Consider the following 17141-nt stretch of genomic DNA (forward strand, 5'->3'; position numbering starts at 1 on the left):
GTGGCTCAGTCGGTTAAGCAACCAACTCTTGATTTCAGCTCAGGTCACCATTTCACAGTTTGTACCTCCCTCCAGCGGGGGACCCTCCTCCACGGGGGACCCTCCCTCCAACGGGGCATCCTCCACAATGGGAGACCCTCCCTCCAACGGGGGACCCTCCTCCATGGGGACCCTCCCTCCAACGGAGCACCCTCCACAATGGGGGACCCTCCTCCACAGGGGACCCTCCTCCATGGGGGACCCTCCCTCCAACGGGGCACCCTCCACAATGGGGGACCCTCCCTCCAACGGGGCACCCTCCACAATGGGGACCCTCCCTCCAATGGAGCACCCTCCACAATGGGGGACCCTCCTCCATGGGGACCCTCCCTCCAATGGAGCACCCTCCACAATGGGGGACCCTCCTCCACAGGGGACCCTCCTCCATGGGGGACCCTCCCTCCAACGGGGCACCCTCCACAATGGGGGATCCTCCTCCATGGAGGACCCTCCCTCCAACGGGGGACCCTCCTCCACGGGGGACCCTCCCTCCCCTGTGGGGAACCCTCCCTCCCCTGTGGGGGATCCTCCAGCTTCCCACCCGAGGATGCGGTTGGCTTGCTACTGGCTTTGGGGGTTCAAGTGCACCCGCTGTGGACCAGACACGCACAAACATTTCAGGACACATACCAGCAAGAAGCCTGTCTGCCCTGGAAGGTTGTCGCGCTTCCTGCAGAAGTATCTCCTCTGCTAGGGGAGGTCTCCTCTCGCCTTGTGGCGAAGAACTCCGCCGTCTCTCCAAGGCCCTGTGGCCACCAACGGGAAACCTGGTCTGAACTTCCGGGAAACATTTCTTCACCTTTTTTGGTGACAGTTTCTTTTCCAGGAGGGCCTCCAAAGCCTGCCGCGAAACCAGCGTTCTCTTAGTGTGTCTCACAAAAGTCTGCCTGCTGATCACAAAACTGAAAGCGAGGTCTCGGATAAACGTGCCGTTAAACGGCCAACTCTCATGGTCGTCCAATTGTTGCTTAACTTAATCTGAAAACTTTTTTACTGAGGACATCTGTCTAATCAGAAGGATTCTGCACGTTCTTTTACACGTTTAGTTCGCTAAAACCAACGGCAAAAAGATAAAGAATGTGACTACTTTTAAAGGCAACCAAATCTTAAAAATAAGGATCACCACATTTAAGAAACTAACCCTAGTCTTCAGAACATAACGCTTTACAAGCCTTTTAATTCTCAATAAACATCTCATACACTCCAACAGTATTTTCAGCGTGCAAACGAACCGCATTTTATATACGTTTCCATCAACTACTCCACATGCCCAGCGACCTCGGTCACTCACCCACCCCAGGGGGAGGACGCCTGTGCCCCCTTCCTAAAAGGGACGCACGCTCTCCTGAGCGCCCCCACCCATCGCCCGGTCCGGACGCATCGGGCACAAGTGAGCATGGCAGGGAGACGTCCTCCGGGTGGCAGCGGGCCGAGGGACGGCGCGGCTCCTCAACGAGACAGAAGGAACGTCCCGCACCACCGAGGAATTCCAAAGTCGGAGTGGGCGGACATCGTGTTTAGGAAAGGTTAGGTTCCGGTACCCCTGCAAAGTCGGGGGAAGCACCGGGTAGCCCCTTGAGGCCCTTTCCAGAATTGTAAACACGTGTCCTCCGAGCAGATCAGCGTGGCCAACAAATGTTTCTAGTGGGCAGAGCACCCGTGGCCTGCCACGCCGTCCGCAGGTCTGAGCGTCCCAGAGCGAGCTCTCCCTACACCACCTGCAAACCACACGCACCGTGCCGGCTGCCGCAACGGTCAGGGCAGAGGGGCCACGAGGGCCACCGAGGGCGTCACCCACCCGGAACTCCCCCTCCAGCGCCCCCTCCCTCCCAGGTCACACTGACACGGAGCTCGCCTTCCGTCTGTGGGCGGACGTGCGGGGCAGTGAGATCCCGCCGGCATCTCGGTGACCCGTCAGCAGGACACGGGGCTCCGGAAACCCCTGCAGCCCACGGGCCGCGTCAGGGACGGGTGGCAGGCTCACGTGGTGGCACTCGGCAAGCTTCCGAGGGCCACGAGGACGAAGGCACTGTCACCGGCAACCACGCAAGACCCTACCCCATCCTGACTCGCACCTGCCGGCTGTGGTTTCCAGAGGTCTCCAGCCACAAGCCTCGAAGCTGTGCGCTCATAGACAAGTATTTCTTCTTGCCCCAAATCGACCTTTCTTGCCAATTTCTTCTTGCCCACTAGCTGCCCGCTGGTGCCCTCCTCCAAGCACTGACAGAAGACTGCTGTACTCTCTCCTTTCCTGTGCCAGTAAAATTCTTTCCCGGATGGCGTGGTCAGGGAATGGAGCGCTCCGGTTAATCAACGGACCCGGTTAACGGTCGCTGTGTATTCTATACCGAGCCGCCCGTTCTCAAACAAGTGAAATGCAACTTTACAGACCAGACTGTAAAAGCCACAAAATAAAAACGAAGGGCTGCCCCCGTCCTCTGCAAGGCTTCACCGCTAGGCGGCCGGTCTGTCTGGTGGTCCCTGTGAATCCCAACGAAACCGGGCGATGGAAAACATCGCTTCCCTTAGACGCAAAGCCCTCTGAACAAAACCTGGAGTCCGCTTCGTACCTCGATTTGTCGCAGGATGTCTATGACCACCTCGGACACAGAGGAGTCGGCGTCCAGCTTGGCGGAGCAGAGGGAGAGCTGGCGAATGAGGCCGCCCAGCTCCCTGCACCGGGCAGGGAGGGGCCGCTCCCCGCGGTCGGCCAACTGGGTCACAAACACGTGCAGGGCCCGGATGGCGCTTCGGTGGGCAGCCGCCAGCCGGGACATCGCCCACGACTGGCGAGGGGGGACAGATGGGAAGTTATTTCGAAACTCAGAACTTGTCAACATTAACCCACCCTCACCGACATTTACGGCCCGTCTTCCTTCTACAGACAACTGTTTCTGTTGTGAAACTTCTTCACGGTAAAGGGGATTAAAACGTTGAAACCTTCTCTCATGGCAAAGGATCTTTTCCTTCCTATTGTCAGTTTCTTACACCAGCAGCAACAGCAACAAAAATCTATTTTCAGACTCTGTTCCTTGGAAGGCGACCCCGAATTCAGAATATTTACTCTGCTCGGCCCTCACTAAGGCTCTGCAAGCGAGCGCAGGGTACCCACCAAACACCGGAGATGCATTTACAAGGAATAAAGGTCAACCACACCAATCCGCAGCCTACCTTCTCGGTATGTTTAATCTTACGTGGACTCAATTTATCCAATTCTTCCTGGATTTCTTTCACCTGTTTCATAAAGGGGGAGAAGTGAAAACTCAGTATCTTTCCACACGTCTTTTTGGTAAAAGAGGACACAGCATGTCTTGTCCAACTCCGACCACTGTTTAAATCACGGCCCTTGAATTCACACAAGGCTCTTCACTCACGTACCCGGAGCAGCGCCCCGGCTGGGAGCCCCAGGTGGTGAACACAGCACGGTGCCCACCTGCCACCCCAGGTCCCCGGCATCGCGGGAACATAACGTGAAGGAGCGAAGGTGGAGGCGGCCCTGGAAAGGGGGGAGGGCCACGCCAGAGCGCGGGGTCCACCCTGTGCCTCAGAGAGCTCCCACGGGGTCAGATGCGTGTTCCGGAACAATCTCTATGGCGGCAGTGTGGGTTGAGGACTGAAACCAAACCCCAGAAGAATACAGAGCAAAATCAGACTAGGGCACTTCCTTTCAATGAAAACATCCAGTTTCTGGTTCAAGCAATAAAGCCAACATGGGACTTAAGTGACCGGAAATGCAGTAAAGGTGGATTAAAGAGTGAGGCACTGAAGTTAGAACAGACATTTAAGGGGCGCCTGGGTGGCTCAGTCTGTCAAGCGTCTGACTTTGGTTCAGGTCATGATCTCAACGTTTGTGGGTTCAAGCCCCACGTTGGGCTCTGTGCTGACAGCTCAGAGCCTGGAGCCTGCTTCCGATTCTGTCTCCCTCTCTCTCTGTTCCCTCTGCCACTCGTGCCCTGTCTCTCAAAAATAAATAAATGTTATGGGGTGCCCGGGTGGCTCAGTTACAACACAGAACTTCGGCTCAGGTCATGATCTCGCGGTTTGTGGGTTCGAGCCCCGCGTCGGGCTCTGGGCTGACAGCTCGGAGCCTGGAGCCTGCTTCGGGTTCTGGGTCTCCTTGTCTCTGCCCCTCCCCCACTTGTACCCTGTCTCTCTCTCAAAAATAAATAAACATTTACAAAAACAACAACAACAGATGTTTAAAAACAATCTAGCTGCAACATAAAGAACGTGAATGTCTGTTTATCGCCACGAAAGGCATCCCGAGACCCTCAACACGGCCCCCGTTCCTCACCACTGGGTGAAGACAACCAGTGTTTACTGTTACGGCGTGTGCAGTGGGTCACAGACACGAGATTTCCTCTCGGGCTGCGGCTTGTAGCTGGGACGGGGGCTCCAGGGTACCTGACCGGCCTGTGTCCACAGAAATACGTGCCGTACAAGCACTGTTCTCCGGGGAAAGGACTCAGGGCTTTTACTGGATTCCCAAGAACCCATGACCCCAAAAAGCCAAAAACCGCTAAAGAGTTGGGCCGTATGCACGTAATACACAAACACACGTAAAGGCAGGCGGCAAAAGGAAGAGGAGTCATGTGTCCGCACGTCCAGGAGATTCGGCCTCACAAACGACCCAGTGTGCTAGCGCTCCAGAGACGGTGGGGCCCTGGCGGCCGGCGCCCCCACCCTCCGCACCTGCTGCTGCAGGGAGTACAGCATCCGGGCACAGCGCACGGCCTGTTCCTGCCTCCTGACGCGGGCTCGCTGCTCCTCATCCGGTTCCAAAGCTTCTTCCGTTCTATCTGCAAACATCGTTTCCCCGAAAGTGGATTACTCACTACAGATGGAAACTTACAAATTTTTCAATTATTCCCAAAGATGATACAGTTGGAGACCTCTGCTTTTATTAAAAAAAAAAAAAAAATGGGGCTCCCATAAAACACTTTTCACCGGCCAAGAAACGAGGACCGTGCGGGCGTGTGCGTAGCTCACGCACGGAAGAGGCGTGAAGGCCTCAGAGCAGGCCCTCCACGCGGAAAGGACCGCAACCAGACCCCAGTGGACAGTCTACGCCACCGTGAAGCGTCACTTACCGCTTTAAAATTCTTCCTATCGAGCCAAAACCTGTAATGCTTTCTAATTTCTCAAAAATCCTTTATCGGCTTATTTTTATGCTTGACAAGATTCCTTTGACACTTTCTCATCCTGAACCTAAGAGAGAAATCTTCGCACCGACACAGTAAGGCTGCTGGGCTGCCCACAGCCTTCACACGCTGCTCACGGAGCACACCCTGGTCCACCGGGCACTCCACGTCCTCCAAACACGGGCTCAAAGACTCTTGCTTCTGGAAGATTCCGAGGGGCATGCAGGCATCCCTTCCTCTAGACGCGGTTCCCAAATACGTTCATCCAAAACCAGCTCTTCCACAAACTCCAGCACACAAAGCCGGAAAAGCAACGTTTTCCTCGTCCAAGTGTAGTTTATGAACTCAAGTATTCAACACTTACTCACCAAAAAGCCAAATGACAAAAAACGTTCATTTTCAAAAACGCAAAACTCTGAAATCGGGAGTTGTAGATACAGACACTGTCTCCCGGGAGCCAGACCGCTTGGGTCTCGTGTGGGCTCGCAGCACGGGCACCGTGGACGTAGGGGACGGCATCCGGCTCAGGCGGGGGGGGGGGGGGGGGGTTAATGGAACAGCCAGTGTCTGGCCACACCTGGGAAGCACAGCAGGGCATGTCACAGCCCCTGGAGGGACCGGCGGACGGGGCGAGCTGCTCCCAGTCCGCAAGCAAGTGCACACACCTGATTCAAGTACGCACTGTAGGTTTTTGTACCTATTTGCTGTCGATTGTGGTGACGTTGTCGCTATAGTTTAGAAGGTATGGGGCGCCCGGGGGGCTCAGTCAGTTGAGCGTCCGACTTCGGCTCAGGTCATGATCTCACGGCTCTTGAGTTCGAGCCGTGTCGAGCTCTGTGCTGGCAGCTCAGAGCCTGGAGCCTGATTTGGATTCTGTGTCTCCCTCTCTTTCTGCCCCCTCGCCCACTCATGCTCTGTTTCTGTCTCTCTCTCTCTCAAAACTAAATAAACGCTAAAAAAAAAAAAACAACAAAAAAAAAACAAAGAACGTAAGGACTTGCGACAACCTGAAATGTTGAACTCAAAAACAAATGAGCAAACACCCGACTCAGTCCCTCCCCGGGGCTTGGGGAGCTCTCTCTAGTGCCCGCGTCAGGCCGTATCATCAGAGCAGGGCCCTGTGGCTCTGTCCCCCAACAGCCCGGACTCCGCCAGAGCCCCGAGCAGCAGGAGCGCTGTTGAGCTGGCGCAAGGGTGTCTGAACCGCACCCGGTACCGCGCTCTTCACGGAGACCGCAGGGGGATGTCCCTTCTGGCCCAGGACAGGCAGGAACTCTTTTCCCCACGCAACTGTGTTTTGTCTCAGACCCTGTAAATTCTGCAACTGTTACTCCCCCGCGTCCCCCACCGTTAGCCGCCCCCATGGAAGGTCAGAAACAAGCATCACTTTTCCTGGCCACAACCTCCTCAGCGACGTATCTCTGTTCTAGCGCATCCAATCACAGCTGGTTTTGTAAGAGGCACCTTGACCCCCTCCTGACGCGCACACGAGACGTGCACGGAGTCACCTGCAAGGCCCAGGGCCACAGCGGACCCCGAGCGGATCCCAGCACCGGCTCCTCGAGCCCCTGCAGTCACAGCAGCTAGCACAGCCCTAGCCCTCGCGCCCCAGGCAAACGCGGGGCGAAAAGAACACTGAAGAGCTGTGGAACCGGTCTGTGACGACCACGCACCCTCCCTTGTGCCCGGTGGTCAGCGGTCAGACGTCCCACACGCCCCAGCCCCGTCACGGCCACGTTAAAACAGACTTTGTGGAAATACGCACACATCACGCTCCTTGTTCAACAAAGCACAAACAATTTTGCCAGAAGGGCTTCTGGATGAAGAAGGGTCGCCTGCATCCAGGAGCAGGAGGACCGCAGGTGGGGGGGGTGGGGGGTGGACAGCAGGGGGCCACCTGCAGGAGCGAATGGCCCAGGGGGGCCTCTGCCAGGAGCAGGGGCCAGGCCAGGGCAAGGTCGCCAGGAAGAAAGCCCTCCCGCGCGGTCCAAGTCCGCGTGCCTTGTCACCGGTGCTCAGGCTCCCGGGGGCGGGGGTCCCGAGGGAGTGTGTGCTACCCCCCCGCTCTGGGCCTCCCATCCAAGTGATGAGCCCTGTCGCTCTCACCTCTTTTAATTACTTCTTCCATTCTACGGACGCAAGTGGTCAGCTCCTCCTGGAGTCTCTGCACCCCCAGCAGGCCCCGCGGGCCACCCGTCCTGGCGTGCGGCTGGGGCCCCGGCTCCAGGGCGGGGGGCTGCCCCGGCCGCGGGGTGCACAGGTGAACCTTCGCACCCGAGCAGGAAGCTCCCCGCCCGCACGTCTCGTGGCTGCAGTGACACATTTCCCGGCTCCTTGCCTCCTTCCTCTGCTCCCTGTGCTCAGGCACCTTGTGCTCGGGGTGTCCCCACCTCTGACAGGTTTGGGGCTCGCTTCTGAGACGCTGCTGTCTCACGTGCTGTTCGAACTGCCTGCGTCTCACGTCCCTCTTGGCCAGGTGGACGGCATAGCTGAGCCTCTCCTCGGAGATGACGGAGAAGGAGGCCGAGCCGCTCACGTCGGGCCCGGCTCTGAAGCCCGGATCCCCGCCACGGTAGGACTCGCCGTACGAGTGCGTCAGTTTCTCGATTCTGATCGCGTCGGGGCAGGAATAGCGCGCGGCCAGGTTGCTGGAATGTGCAGGAACACTCCTGTTGAACTGCAGCTGGTTCTTAAAAAAAAGGCAAACAAAGGTGGGAGCACGTGAGAACACACTGCGCCACGTGGGAGGGTGTGCTCTCCCCACCCGAGCGTCCCTGCTGAGACGCATTCTCCTTGTGCGTGGACGGAAGCGGCCACCCTCGCACGCCCCCGGCTCCCCCGTGTCCCCGCCGCTGCCCGGCAGCACGCGGGGTCCTCTTCCGAAAGGCAAAGCCCCACGCGGCGGCCGGAGAGCCCCTCGCGCCCTGGTCTCTGCCTCGCCTCCAAGCGCCAGGTTCCGGGAGAGGTGCCGCCGTCCATGCTGAGCCTGGCCGACGCCGCTGTGGACGCCCAGCCGCCCACCTGCTGGCCGCGCCACCCCGCCCTGCACCTCAGCACACCTGGTCCCCACGGTCCCCGCACGCCGCCTACGCGGGCTTCAGTTTTGGTCAGTTTTAATCCTGACACAAGCGAGTTTTGTTTTGTCTTTCTCTTAATGAACACGGGCACTTCCGTAGCCTACTGTTTGCATTATTTTCCATGGCTGCGCTTTCCAAACTCCCATGAATGGCCTTTTCATGCTCAGCTGAGCTGTAACCCTATTAACCATTTACACGGTTCTCATTTTTCCACCAACGGACACGTTACTTCCACTAATATCGCCACGCATTTATTTTCTCTCATTTTAAAGCATTTCCTACCGACGAAACACCTGTTCTGGGATTACTGAGTCAAGGGGAACGAATGATTTCACAACCACAGGCCCCATGCAGCCAACGGCCCCGAGGGTCTGCGCACACTCCATGATGCCTTTAATCTGGGGACGGCCTCTGGGCTCTCGTGACAAAGTGCACACGTGTGATCACGTGACAAAGAGTCACTTTCAAACAAACCCCCCGTAGGGGCGCCTGGGTGGCTCAGTCGGTTAGCGCCAACTTCGTCTCAGGTCATGATCTCCCAGTTCGTGGGTTCGAGCCCCGCGTCGGGCTCTGTGCTGACAGCTCGGAGCCTGGAGCCTGCTTCGGATTCTGGGTCTCCCTCTCTCTCTGAACCTCCTCTGTGCGCGTACTCTTTCTCTCTCTCAAAGAGAAATAAATACTAAAAAAAATTTTTTTTAAACACCATAACCAAAATCAAAGAGCTGAAAAATTAGAAGAAAAGTATTTATAAATACAAAGGGTCCCCTATATAAACACATGTTTAAAAGGGAGGTGAAAAAAGATCAAAACAGTAGGAAATGGGAAAACACAGGAGCAGACCAATTATACAAAAAGATACAAACATGACACTGTAACATAGGAAAAGTTGGTCAATCTCATAAAAACACAAATTAAAAACACACTGAACCAGCAGCCGACTGCAACAAGGGAGAGGGGAGGCCGTGCTGTGGCAGGTACAGCTGTGGGCAGGGCCCAGCCCCAGGGACAGGCCCACAGGCGCTCCCCCCCCCCCCCCCCACACTGGTGACAGGGGGGTCCCCGCACGGCCCCGGGGACAGGCCCACAGGCGCTCCCCCCCCCCCCCCCACAGCCACCACACTGGTGACAGGGGGTCCCCGCTGGTAACTGCAAAGTGCGGAACCCACCTGAAGGTCCATGTAGGAGAGCGGCCGAGTCAGCTGGGAGCACTTCGAAGAAGGAAGAAACAGTGAGCCTCCGCGTGCACCCCTCTCTAAACCCCAGCAGGCGGCGCTGAGACACCCTGCTCCGTGCAAAGGGCCGGTGCACCAAGACGGTCCGTGACTGCTACCCTTCGAGCGGGGAACGGATGCGTCATGACAGGACACACGTGCGTCTGATCACTTGTGCCAAGAAACCTAGGAACGGAACATCAGAGACGGGCTCGGTCAGGTGTGTGCGTGGGGGGTAGGAGGGCGGGACGGAGGAGGTGCGGGAGGGGATCACACTCTCCGACGCCTTCTGGCGCCGGCACACGGGGGGCCCGCTAACACATCACGTGGAGGAGACAGGGAGGCAGGAAGGGAAGGAACCAAACCCGTAAGGATAAAGGACAACCCTGAAAAGGAATACTAACAGAAACCCGTGCGCCAAACTGAATTTCTAACGAGTAACATAACCACACGACAGTGAGGGGTAAGAAAAATTAACCTGAGTAACTAGGTTATGCAGCCTCGGGTTAAAACGATGCTGAGCTCTTGAGGGCGGGGCTCTGCCTGGGGAGGCACGGACCGGATTGCGGCAGGGAAATCCCTGCACGTTCTGAGACCGAGCAGACACACGTGGATAACTGGGGTGGATGACAGGAGTCACAAATGGGAGGTGCCGGGCTGCCACGGACGGCGTGCGTGTGAGCTGGCCCGGGCTGGGGGGCGGGGGAGGCGGGGTGCACCGCCCGTGTCGGCCCACGGGTACGGACGCCTGTCCCCACTTCTGTCCTCCGGGACGGCCTCGCACGAGAGCCCCCGGGAATCAGTGTGCCTACTCAGTACCCACACGTGAGTTCTAACTTCCATTCTCCACCAGAGGGAGGAGGATGGCCAATTCCGGGGCTGGGACAGGGGAAAAATATGCTGGCCCCGGAACGCCTTTTTATACCAAATGTGGCCACAGATCGACAGAGACGTGTGAAGGGGCGGCGGAGTCAGCCTGGAGGGGCTCCCACTTGGCCAGGTCAGGGCCCTTCTCAGTACCCTCCCGGACACAGCCAGGCTCGATGAATCTGCTCTGATACCAAGAGGTCAGTCACCACGTAGCAACCATCAGGGCAAAAACTACCAATGAAGGCCGAACGAGGAGATCAGTCTGGGGGTGAAAGGGTGTGAACAAGGTCTCAAAGTCAGACACCCCCAACTACGGAAGGTGAACGGGCCAGCGACTTCACGGGGGAAGCCTGGCGGGTGCCACCGTCACCCTCACCCCGGGGCTGGAGTGAACACTGCCGGGTGGGGGACTGACGAGGTCGACACGCGTACCTCCCAACGGGACACACGAGGACTCAGCATCACATTGGGGTTTTCCCGCCACACGTGTGTAACCCGAATGTCACTAGGAAGGTCGGGCAAACCCAAACGGATGGAAAGTCGCCCAATAACTGGCTTGCATTTGTCAACAATGTTGATGTCGTGAAACACAAAGTCTCAGAAACTGTTCGGACCCGAGGAGCTAAGCAAACATGATGAGTCCCGCAGCTCAGTGACCCTGGTTCCTTTCACTGTAAAGGACATCATTGGGCCAACTCAGAAAACCTCAGGACGGCCTGAACATCACATGGCAACACTGTCCTAACGTGTACTTCTCGATTTCCATCACTACGTTATGACTACCTAAGAGGAGTCCTTGTCTTCAGGAAATACACACCAAGTCCTTAGTGGTAAAAAGGTATCGCGGCTGCCACTTGTACTTTGCCAGTTTAGAAAACGTGTGTGCATGCGCGTGTAGATGTGTATGTGCGTATGTGTGAGCAGGTGTGCATGTATGTGTGTGCCTGCAACACGCGTGTGTAGGGAGGGAGAGACAGAGAATGGAGGGAGGGAGGGAAAATGTAACAGAAGTGTTAGCATGTGGGGAGTCCGGGAGCAGGAGCAGGGCACCCAGGAATTCTGGGTACCGTCACTGTAACTTTCCTGGGTGAAAACCACACGGAGCTATTACGCCACGCCCACCAGAATGGCCCTGATGAACACAAACACCGCCGGGCTGGCAAAGGGGCCGGGGTGCCCATCGCCGCAGGTAGGGACGGGCAGCGGCACAGCCCAGGAGAAAGGTCCGCTGGTTTGTTAGAAAACTAAACGCACCCCTGCCTTGTGACCCAGCGATCTCACTCCCGGGCATTTACACAACAGAAGCGCAGGCATGTTTACAAACGTGTACAAGAATGTCCACGGCAGCTTCATCTGTAAAAACCCACACGAGAGGTTGGAGTGTTTGTTACAAAGCAACAGACCACGACCCACGTAAGGACAGAGAGAGGGTCACACCCACTGAAAGAAGCCTTACGTGAAAGAGTACGCGCGATCTGGTTCTACTTAGAATGGGCAAAACTAACCCACGGTGGAAAAACCCAGAATGGCTGCCTGCGAAGGGTAGGAAGGGGCGTGAGAGAACTTTCTGGAGCCATGGAAAAGATCTCTATCTCGACAGAGGCACGAGTGACACCTGTGTACACGTTGGTGGAAACTCAGCAAACGTGACAAGATGTGTGCATTCTGAGGTATCCAACTCAGACCTACAGTTTGCACCGAGGGAAAGCGGAAATTCCGAGAGTAAGTTCCAAGAGTCAGTTCTGGAGGGCGACTCCGCACGGCGCCGGGTCTGCAGCTCACGCTGTGCATTTCAGAACGTGCGACGCGCCGGTGAGCGGATTGCGGAGGACAGACACGCAAGGAAACTAGTGGGACAGTAACGGAACTTGGGCGTTCCCTGTAGAACTCGGCTCTGCTGTGTGAAGATTTTCCGAAGTTCGCCGTTGGAGGGAAACGTATTTCGGTGGCGACCAGGTGAAGCCGGAGGGTAACTGGTCATTAAGTGACGTGACGGAATCACCTTTGTCCATTTTCTTAGGTGTGATAGTGCGTAAGCAGGAGTGTTCTAAAACGCTTAGCAGTGGCGTGTGCTGACGGCCGCAGCTGGCTTTGAAACGGCTCCCCAAACACCGGAGGGCAGAACAGCGCACGCCGCTCGAAGTGTCAGGTCTCGAAGGTGGTTTAAAAGGCGTTGGCCGTCTTTTTCTTGCAGCTTCTGTTCCAAACGCGTCGCGCTAAAAACCTGAAGACAAGACGACAGAAGTACCTGGGTCTGGCGCTGGCTGGTCACTCCTCCCGTCCAGTGGGACGCCAGGCTAGATGAGCACGGCGGGGAGCCGGCCTGCCCCGGCCCGTTCCGTCAGAGGGCGGAGCGCTGGCGAGAGCCCACCTAGGGTCATCGGTCATCGCCTGCAACGGGAGGAGGCTGCTTTCAGACCAAGGGCGATCAAACACCGGAAGGAGGGGACACCATGCCACCCTCAGAGGACGGTGCTCTAGAGGAGGCCCGCAGCAGCCTCGCGCTGACCAGCACGGGTGCTCCGGGAAGGTACCGGCCAGGGTCCTCCACAAAAGCGTCTTCCCTTTTGGAATCCTCCTTTCCAAGAGAACGGGGGACACACCGGGTGAGTGGCTACCCGTCGAGCCCAAACCTCAAGGGCCACCAGTGAGACGTTACTCCAGAAACGGCTCTGCCACGGGAACCAGGCAGCCTTCTGCACACAGTCCTCGTGAGCAAACCCTAGCCACTCGGCGAGGGGCGGCGTGCTCACTCCCCGGGGCTAGCTCGGCAGGGCAGAGCCGACCGGCTCCGGGCGAGGCCTCGGGGTCAGAACACCGAGATCCCTGCCAGGATCTGCCACTGAGTAGCGGAAGGGCCCCCAGACCTGCAACCCCACACCCCCCACACGCACCCCGTGAGCCGACAGCCCGGAAAGCGTTTCGTCAGGATTTGTAGGGACGTGGCCGCGCTCACCCCGCTGTCTCGGACCGCCTCCTCAGACGCCGATCACGCCTGCCTCGTGGCGTGCCGACCACACACCAGTCTCTGTTATTGACCTACTTCACGGCCAGGCCCCAGCCTTCCAGCTATGCCAGCTTCCCGGGGGGCCGGGCCCGGTCCCGCTGCTCCGAGATTCCCCACAATACAGGGTTCTGAGCAGAGCAGATAATTGAACTCAACGTCTGTTGAATTAAGCTGATTTTCCACAAACCGATTCATTTTAGACGTACTGGTGTGTTTGTGCTCTCAAAGAATCCTACAGCGAATCAATTGGGAAATCCAGGTTTAAAAAAAAAAAATCCCTAATTTAAGCTTTTGAGTAAACCCAAGGTCTGTAGACTGGATTTGCTTCAAGACAGATACACGTGTAGGAACAGAAGGGCAGCTGTTCAAGATTCCCTGTTCCCACAGCTGCAGAGACGAGAGCGACAACGAAGACGGGAGGGCACGGGGGCGAGGCAGTCCCGCTGGCTTTTGTCACCACGGTCACCACAGTCCAGGGCAGCCGCCGCAGAACCGAGGAGCCCGCAGAGCTGGGGCCGGGGCCCCTGCGGGTTCTATGTGGCGACACTTTCCCCGGAAGCCAAAGGCCTAGGACTCAGGGCTGCACTAGGGAAACACTAGGTGACCGCCTCCCCGCCCCCGCCCTGGCCCCCCGTTGCAGGATACCTCGAGTGACTGACACACACACACACACATGTACACAGAGTCCAGTGACACCCACCCCACTGTTCCCCTATACACATTCCTGGGACGCCCCTCTCTCTGCAACCTGTCCCTTCCCCACTGCTCCAGGACACCTCCTAACTTGTCACCCGACAGACCCAGGAAGCCTCCACAAAGCATCTGTCCCAGATCCCCAAGACACCCCTACGGCCTGCGCCTCCGTCTACAACCCAGGACCAACCTCCCCCCAGCCTGTCCCCTCCCAAAGAGCCCAGGACACCCCCCACCCCGTTCCCTACATGTGCTATGAGAAGGCCCCCCTCAACCTGTCCTCCCCCAAAGGGCTCCCCCGGACCCTCACTGCAGACGCTCCTCCGGCCTGTGCCCCCCCCATCTGCTGCGGGTGACCTCTGAGATGGCCGATGCCCGTCTCCTGCCCTGCAACCGGGGGCACAGGGCCTCTTGTCCCTGAGGCCGCAGGCACGTTCTCACAGCGGCTCTCTTCCCCTGGGGGCCGCGGGCAGCTCCAGGACCGGGTCCCACACCCGTGGGCAAGAGGCGCCCCCACTGCCTGTCTGCCTCCCGCCTCCCCCCACGAAGCCCCAGCTCCCTCCGCAGACGGCGTCCTGGACGCTGGGAGGCCGGCGGCAGCCTCGGCGGCTTCTTCCCCGGCACACCCAGTCACCCACACCACGGCAGGTACGCGCCCCGCTGCGGGCACCCCCACAGCCGCAAGCACCCCCAAAGGCAGGGGCACCCCTGCAGCCTCAGGGACCGGCCCGCTGGCCCTTCTCCTCCACGGGCCATCCGCAGGTCCCTCCGTCACCGGTCTCTGTCCCCACACGCCCGAGACATCCCCACAGCTGGCGTTGGCCATCATCGGCCCGGGGGCCCCCGCCGCCGTGGGCACCCCCTCGGCCCCAGGCATCTCAGCAGCCTGTCCCCCTCCCAGCGAGCCGGAGGGGCCCCCCGGGCCCAGCCTCTCCCCCGTGGGCCCAGGCATCCCGCCGCTGGGGGGCAGCCCCATCCGTGAGGGACCCCTGGCGTCTATGGGTGCTTGCACCGTGTCCCTCTCCCCCCACAGGCCTGCGACACCCCCGGGGGTGGACTCCTCCCGGACCGGCCGGGGCGTCCTGGGAGCCACGGGCACCGGGGCAGCGGCAGACGCCCCTGCACTCGGTCTCTGTCCCCAGGGTCTCGGCACACCCCCAGAGCCCGTCTCCTGCCCCGCGAGCCCGGGCGCTTCAGGACCCCCGATGGCCTGCCCCCTCTCCCACGGGCCTGGGAAAGCTGCAGAAGCCGCAGTCTCCCCCGCAGACCACGGCCCCTCGGGAGCCACGGGTAACAGGGCAGCAGAGACGCCGTCGCACAGGCTCAAGCCACCTCGAGAGCCACCGTCCTGGCACGTGGAGCCGGACACCCACATGGCGGCGGGCACGGCCGCAGGCGCCCTCGCGAACCCCCCCGGGCCGCACCTGTGCCTGGGCAGGACTGCGGCCCCAGGCAGCCCCTCTGCCTGTCTCCTTCTGCACAGACAAGACGCGTCCCTGGGGCCGGCCTCTTGACCCGCAGGCCCGGGGGCCCCCAACGCTGCGGGCGGCAGGGTCTCCTGCTCCCCCAGAGCCTGCCTCCCGTCCCACAGGCTCACAACACCCCCACAGCCTGTGTCCCCCGCAACCACCCCCGGCGCCCCCAGGGCCCGCTGCCCGTCCCACAGGCCTGGGGCAGCCCCGTAACCCGCCTGTCCTCCCAGGGCCCCTGGTCCCGCCACCGCTGCCCCCACCGGCTGCTGGGTCCCCCACACACCAGGGATGCTCCCGCAGCCCGTCTCCCTCCCCAGGGCCGCGGGCACCCCCAGGCCATGCTCCACACTCCACAGGCCTGGAGCGCCTCCAGGGCCCACCCGCAGCTCGGCAGGACGGCATGCCTCTGCGGCGTGTGCGGCTGCCCAGGAACCCGGGTCCCCTCCAGAGCCGGTCTCTACCCACACAGCCTGCCCCCGTTCCCTGAATCCTGGGTCACCCCCACATCTAGCTTCCTCTTCAACAGCGCAAGGCACCCCCACGGGCTGTCCAGTGCCCCACGTGCCAGGAGCACCCCCAGACCCCATCCCCTCCACAGCCTGTCCGTTCTGCCACGCGCCCAGGGCACCTGCACAGCTGGCTTCCTCCTCCACCCTGCCGGGCGCCCCCACAGCATCAGGCAGCACCCTGGAAGCCTGCCCCCCTCTCCATGAGCCCGGGGTGTCCCCACAGACGGTCTCTGGGCCGGGAGCCCCCGGCACCTGCAGGGACTGCCCTCTGCCCCACGGACCAGGGGCACTCCCCCAGCCCCTCTCCCTGTCCACAGGCGCGGGCCACCCCGCGGCCTGTCCTCTCCCCAGCAGGTAGGGCACCATCCCAGGCACACCCCCAGGCAGCAGGCCAGCCGCCTGTCCCCGCCCGCACAGGCCTGGGACCCTCTCACAACCCGCCCCGGGCCGGACGCCTGTGGACACTCCCGAGGCCCGGGGCATTGCCCGAGCCTGTCCCTTCACCCAGGGCCCCGTGAGACCACCCCGGCTCGTCTCCACCCAGGAGGCCCTGCCGGGGACGCCCCTGTCAACCGGACCCTCTCCCGCGGGCACCGGGTGGAGCTCCACTCTGCTTCCCTCCCCGCACCCCGCCGCCGCCCGCATAGCCTGCACCTTCAGCCACAGCTCCAGGATGCTCTCGTGCCCCATGGATCCCGGGCGGCCTTTCCGCTCACAGCCCCGGGGGCTCCGGTAAGGCGCCCCGTCCTCCTCCCCGCCGGTGCCCGTCACCCACACCGACCCGACAGGCCCCACCACCTGGGGCTCCCCCACCGCGCCGTCCACCCACACGGCCCCCGGGTCCCCCGCGGCCTCCGCCGAGCCTGCGGCGCCGGGGGTCCCCGAGGCCTCCGGCCCGTTCGCCCCCGCCGCCCCGGCCGCGTCGGCCTCCGCTCTCCTCCCCCGGGGCCGCCGACAGTCTCGCAGCCTCTCTGCGCTCACGCAGCGCGTGTCCCACGCCGAGGTCGTCGCCCGGCGCCCCGCTCCCCGGCCGCGCGGCGCCCCCGCGGCGCCCCTCTTCCCCCACGGCCTCCCGCGCCCGCGCCCCGGCCGGCTGGGCCCCACGCAGCGGCCCGCCGCCCC

The 17141-nt window shown here is 60.4% G+C and overlaps 2 protein-coding genes across 7 annotated transcripts in view; both read right to left on the reverse strand.

Annotated features, from left to right (window-relative positions):
• KIAA0753 (KIAA0753 ortholog) overlaps nucleotides 1-13943 on the reverse strand; it is a 35801-nt gene extending 21858 nt beyond the window's left edge. The window contains exons 1-8 of one of the 6 annotated variants that reach the window (XM_049637208.1): nucleotides 13295-13943; nucleotides 12587-12729; nucleotides 9424-9654; nucleotides 7287-7869; nucleotides 4732-4838; nucleotides 3211-3273; nucleotides 2610-2825; nucleotides 670-880 (exon numbers count right to left, since the gene is read on the reverse strand). In XM_049637208.1, coding sequence (XP_049493165.1) covers nucleotides 670-880; nucleotides 2610-2825; nucleotides 3211-3273; nucleotides 4732-4838; nucleotides 7287-7869; nucleotides 9424-9435 — 1192 coding nt within the window. In that variant the 5' untranslated portion in view covers nucleotides 9436-9654; nucleotides 12587-12729; nucleotides 13295-13943. Of the gene's footprint in view, nucleotides 1-669; nucleotides 881-2609; nucleotides 2826-3210; nucleotides 3274-4731; nucleotides 4839-7286; nucleotides 7870-9423; nucleotides 9655-12027; nucleotides 13034-13294 lie in introns of those variants that run through there. The other 5 variants (XM_049637209.1, XM_049637210.1, XM_049637206.1 and 2 more) reach the window with 5 other exon arrangements.
• Nucleotides 13944-14091: 148 nt separating this feature from the next.
• On the reverse strand, nucleotides 14092-17138 carry LOC125926183 (collagen alpha-1(I) chain; the record flags this gene model as incomplete). The annotated part of the gene is made up of 1 exon (XM_049635375.1): nucleotides 14092-17138. A coding segment is annotated over one exon (2847 nt), but the record flags the coding sequence as incomplete, so codon positions are not given.
• Between the last annotated feature and the right edge of the window lie 3 nt (nucleotides 17139-17141).

The sequence above is a fragment of the Panthera uncia genome, chromosome E1 (assembly GCF_023721935.1).
Source record: "Panthera uncia isolate 11264 chromosome E1, Puncia_PCG_1.0, whole genome shotgun sequence".
NCBI classification, from domain to species: Eukaryota; Metazoa; Chordata; class Mammalia; order Carnivora; family Felidae; genus Panthera; species Panthera uncia.